At 34.5% G+C, this 4645-nt stretch overlaps 1 protein-coding gene across 1 annotated transcript; it reads left to right on the top strand.

Annotated features, from left to right (window-relative positions):
* The first annotated feature begins 1879 nt into the window (after positions 1-1879).
* LOC112743660 (bZIP transcription factor 50) lies at positions 1880-4645 on the top strand. The gene is made up of 3 exons (XM_025792956.2): positions 1880-2345; positions 3060-3283; positions 4144-4645. Exons 1-3 carry the CDS (start codon positions 1972-1974, stop codon positions 4521-4523), a joined length of 978 nt encoding a protein of 325 aa, XP_025648741.1. The 5' UTR covers positions 1880-1971; the 3' UTR covers positions 4524-4645.

The raw sequence follows: 4645 nt of genomic DNA, 5'->3' as shown, positions 1-4645 counted from the left end.
AGTTGGAAGCCGTGAAGCTCGTCAACTTTGTTGGATTTCCCTATCGTTCTAAGTAACTCATGAACAACATGTCACGAGAGATAAGTCAGTTTAAAAAGATGAATTTTAAAATTTGAAAATAATAGTGGTATTGGCACAGCGTTTGCTCCCCCTGTCTTGGAGAATATCCAAGAAGAGATAAACCTAATTGATCCTAGTTTTTATAAGGGCAGAATCCTACCTGGCTTTGGGATGATTCAACCTCCATAGAACACTGTCTGAGAAAGTCCACTAAAGCGAAACAAGTGTGGTTACACCTTGTTGATAATGCTTTAATAAGTAATACTAGAATGTATATTTTACAATTGGACCAGAGTAAATCTACAAAAAAATGAATATCTCTTTTCAAGGACTTTGTGTTGGATTTGGCATGATAGGAATAATGATCTTTTTAATATAGAGAAAATTTGGAGCAGATACAAAGTTGTGGTGCTTTCTCGTCATGCGGCTCATGATTTTTCCTTTTATCAAGCAAAGCTAAAATCTATCATGACTACTAGCTTAATCCTATCTTGGGAACCTCTTCCTCTTTCTTCTTTCAAGGTAAACTATGATGCAAGCCTCCTTCTAAATGCTTACAATGTGAGTTTTGGCTGTTTAGTTCAGGATAGCAATACGGAGTGGGTGAAAGGTTGCACTGGAAGTTCACGACTGATGAACATTTTTTGTTATGAAATGTTTGCAATTTGGTGTGGTCTGATTCTTACTTGGAGTATGGCTGTAAAGATGTGATTTGTGAAATGGATTATCTTGAAATATATTGCTTGATTTTTCTAGAATCAGCCTCAAAAGATAAAGAAGGCAGTGATTTACTTATGGAAATAAAAAAATTCTTCATCGCAATTAGTTTGCAAAGGATTCTATCATTCAGCTACGCTAATGAAGCAGCTGATCACATGGCCAAGCATGCTGTAAGAAGCACAACCTCTTACAATGAATGACTCGAACATTGGGAGAGTTTATATTTGATTATTTTTAGGGAGAAATCATAACCCTTTAGCTTTTTTTGTGTTATCTTTTTTTTTTCTGTAGTCACAAGAAAAAACTACTAAAATCATATCGAAAAGTTTAAGTCATTGATAAAAGGAATCTCAGAAAATGTTAATGACAAATAAGTCCTCGAAGGATTTAAAAACACGACAAAAAAATTAGATATTAAATATATATGCTAAAAATAGACTTTAGAGATTAACTGTGATATAAATTAATGCAATTATTATTAGTAGAATGAGAAATATTTATCTTTAAAATTTGATATATGTGAAATAAATTTTTTAAAATTCTTTTAGTATGAATGACCACATTTTTTTGAAAATAAAAAAACTTATAAATCAAATTTTGGTTTAAATTATTGTGAACCTTTTAGATATTTATTCAGATATTATAAAAATATAGAATAAAATAAATGAATTATTTATTAAATATAATAATTTTTTATCATTTGTAAAAAATATAATATTATTTATTATTTTTATTATATTTTTAAATTATTTAAAAATTATTTTATCAATAATATTTTTTAGGAGTTTTCTTGTCAAACGACTAATCTTTCAAATTTCAAATTAATAATTAACCTAATTTTTATTCTTTTTTCTTATGACACCTCACAAAAGATAAGTTAGTTTAAAAGGATGAATTTTAAAATTTGAAATTTTAATTTTAAATAATAAAAATATATAACCATTGATGTGTCACAATTTGTTCTTTTCTTAGAGCATTTAGGAACCTTTTTTTGGGAAAAAGGCGCGTCACCACGTGTCATTTATGTCCACTCTCTTCGATCCCATTGGCTGAGTGACAACATGAGAGATTTAGGAAGTTTGCGGGACTTTTCCATTGCTTAGTCACCAAGACTTACAAACAACTCTTGAGGCTTCGTAAAATATCGTTGAGTCGTTTATTCGTTTCCTCGTAGGAATTGACGGTTCCGTCATGGAAGGTCTAGCACTAGGAGACGACCCACTTAGCGACTTCGATTGTGACGCCTTTCTCGAACAATTACCAGATCCTCACGTTGACGATATCTTCCATGAGAAGGAGGTTCCTTCTGCCTTAGCAGGTGGCGGTGTTTTATCAGAGATCGAGAACTTGTTGATGGCCGATGATGAAGACGACTGTGCTGTCATTCCCGCTACTCCGTCGTTGGAATCTGACTACGACAAGCTTCTTGCTGAAATACTCGTCGAGCCGCACGGTGACTCCGACGACGGTTCCACTCCTTCTATCGAAGATCCCCACAAGGACAGGGCTGATGCAGCGGGCCCCAAGGAGGTTGGCATTGAACCCGTTTCGAAGAAGCTATTAAGGTAAAAGAAACAGAGAAGGAGGTTAAGAGTTCGTTTTATTCATTACTTTTGCTTTGGTTTTGTGGTGTTATGTTTTAAATTTTGTGACTTATTCTGGAGATTTAAACAATTTATTTTCTGAATTACATAATTTTGATGTTTGAAGGAGTCAATGTGTTTAAATTTTTTAAATAACTTTTCAATTATATGTTATAGTTGATAGTTGATATTAGGATTTAATACAGGAATGCAGTAACTAGTCAGTAGTGCCCTGTCTAAATTTAGAGGAACTCTTATTGCTTTTTCTTCTGCATTGATAGTTATGAGAAAATCTTTTGCTATATTTTATTTCTTGGATATTATAGGATAATTTCTCGTTGTTTGAGGCAGTTTGATGTTTCTTTTTGGAAATAATAAAAGTGTGTACATACATTGATGGTTTCTCCTTGAGCTTGAATTATGGTGTTCAAAGTTTGGATTCTGAACAAGAACTAGGTAGGGCACTTTTATATAGAAGAACCAAGGATTGAAGATTGACAAAGAATGATGTCTTTAACACTTGAAGAAGAAGAAAAATATTGATGAGATCTGCTGGGGCTCTAGTTAGACCTTAATCAAATAAGGCTCCATTGTTGTTTCATTTGTTCTGTGATGCCTACGATGCTAGCTTTTATGATGACTATGGTGTTGTAACTTGTAAAAGATAAAAGATTGTGTTCAATGTCTGCTTTTCAGGAAAATGAGGAACAGAGATGCTGCTGCGAGATCAAGAGAGAGGAAGACGAAGTATGTAAAGGACCTTGAGATGAAAAGTAGGTATTATGAAGGGGAATGCCGTAGACTGGGGCATTTGCTCCAGTGCTGCTATGCTGAGAACCATGCTTTGCGTCTTTGCTTACAGGCACGAGGTGCATTGAATGCTTCCATGACCAAGCAGGAGTCTGCTGTGCTCTTGTTGGGTAAGCCATACAGTAACACATTGACTCGACCACTTTCTTAATGTTTGTTTTGTTTCGTGTGTTGTTATTCAATCGTAGTCAGTAGCATCCTTGTTTTTTTTAAATTGTTTTCTTGATTTCAAACTCTGGGTGTTTGGATTGATTATTTCGTTGCTTTCCTGAATGAATCTTGTGCATATTCTTTACAATTTTATCTGTTTGATTTTGATATACAACCTTATTTCGAGTTGCCAAAGTTGTTTAGAATATATCGATTCTAACATTATAATAAATTTCCAGTGTGGATTGTTGGATCATTAAGGAATAGTAGCTTTCTTTTCCTTCAAGTTGAGAACTATGTTTATTGGGGATCTTATATAGTTTATGTGTTTTCTTAGTTGTTCGTATACCAGATCTTTCACATTGTCTTCAGATGTGTAAGCTTTATGGACTCATGGAGATTTTTATATTAAATGAAAGAATCCAAAATTACTTTTTGGCTTTGTTACAACACTAGCCTACTTCCTATTTCGAAAATGTAGATTCCAGTATTATACTGACATCAGTAGCATCAATTAAGAATCCAAAATACAGATCATGGTAAAATGAAGAATGTACAATTAAGGGTTGTTTGTGAGTTTAGTTTGGAGGTAAAGGGAGGAGAAAGGGAGGCTTGTAGTAGAACTTATGTTCTACAAGCCCTCCATTTTCCCTTAGTTCCCCTCCAAAACTCATAAACAACCCTAAACAGAAAGGAATCTTGAGATTTCGGTAAAGAATCTGCAAGTCCCATCCATCATGTTGACCTAGTGAAGTTGGTATTAGATTCTTGTTTGTTATTTATTGAATAGATATTGATATTGACCATGTTCATGATCCAGAATCCCTGCTGTTGGGTTCCCTGCTGTTGTTCATGGGTGTCATGTGCCAATTCAGTCTACGACTGACAGCCTGGTTAACGGTACTACTTCCAAGAGAAAACAAGGAGCAGAGAAACGCAAGAAGGGTAGCTCGAAAAGGACCCGAAAGTGATATATCTGAGTGTTTCTGGGTGCAATCCTCTACAAAGAGTAGAAGTTGTCGGGCTTCAAGGAGAAAGATGAAATTCTTTATTTCTTCTCTGTCGTTATTTTATTCTAGTATATATATTAGAAGGGGAGGACGAAAAGAGAAGAAAAGAGAGAGAGAGAAAGGGGGGGGGGGTGTTATATTGTGCAGATGGAGTGATTACAATAGACAAAAAACTGAAAGAATTGTTTAAGCTATTATAGTAGGAGTGTTGTTTCTGTTCTGTGCAGTAAGACCTCATCGAAACTCAGTGGGCTCATGCCTTGCTGGCTTGCTCCTAATAGGTTGGGTTTGTTATATAGTTAATTGACCTAA

Source organism: Arachis hypogaea, chromosome 2, assembly GCF_003086295.3.
Source record: "Arachis hypogaea cultivar Tifrunner chromosome 2, arahy.Tifrunner.gnm2.J5K5, whole genome shotgun sequence".
NCBI classification, from domain to species: domain Eukaryota; kingdom Viridiplantae; phylum Streptophyta; class Magnoliopsida; order Fabales; family Fabaceae; genus Arachis; species Arachis hypogaea.
This window is presented reverse-complemented; position numbering and strand designations above follow the sequence as displayed.

Bases quoted from the DNA above. Each gene is read 5' to 3' on its own strand.
- LOC112743660 (XM_025792956.2), top strand. From the start codon at position 1,972: ATGGAAGGTCTAGCACTAGGAGACGACCCACTTAGCGACTTCGATTGT. The intron at 2,346-3,059 runs GTAAAAGAAACA...TCTGCTTTTCAG, and splicing joins GTTTCGAAGAAGCTATTAAG to GAAAATGAGGAACAGAGATG. The intron at 3,284-4,143 runs GTAAGCCATACA...TTCATGATCCAG, and splicing joins GTCTGCTGTGCTCTTGTTGG to AATCCCTGCTGTTGGGTTCC.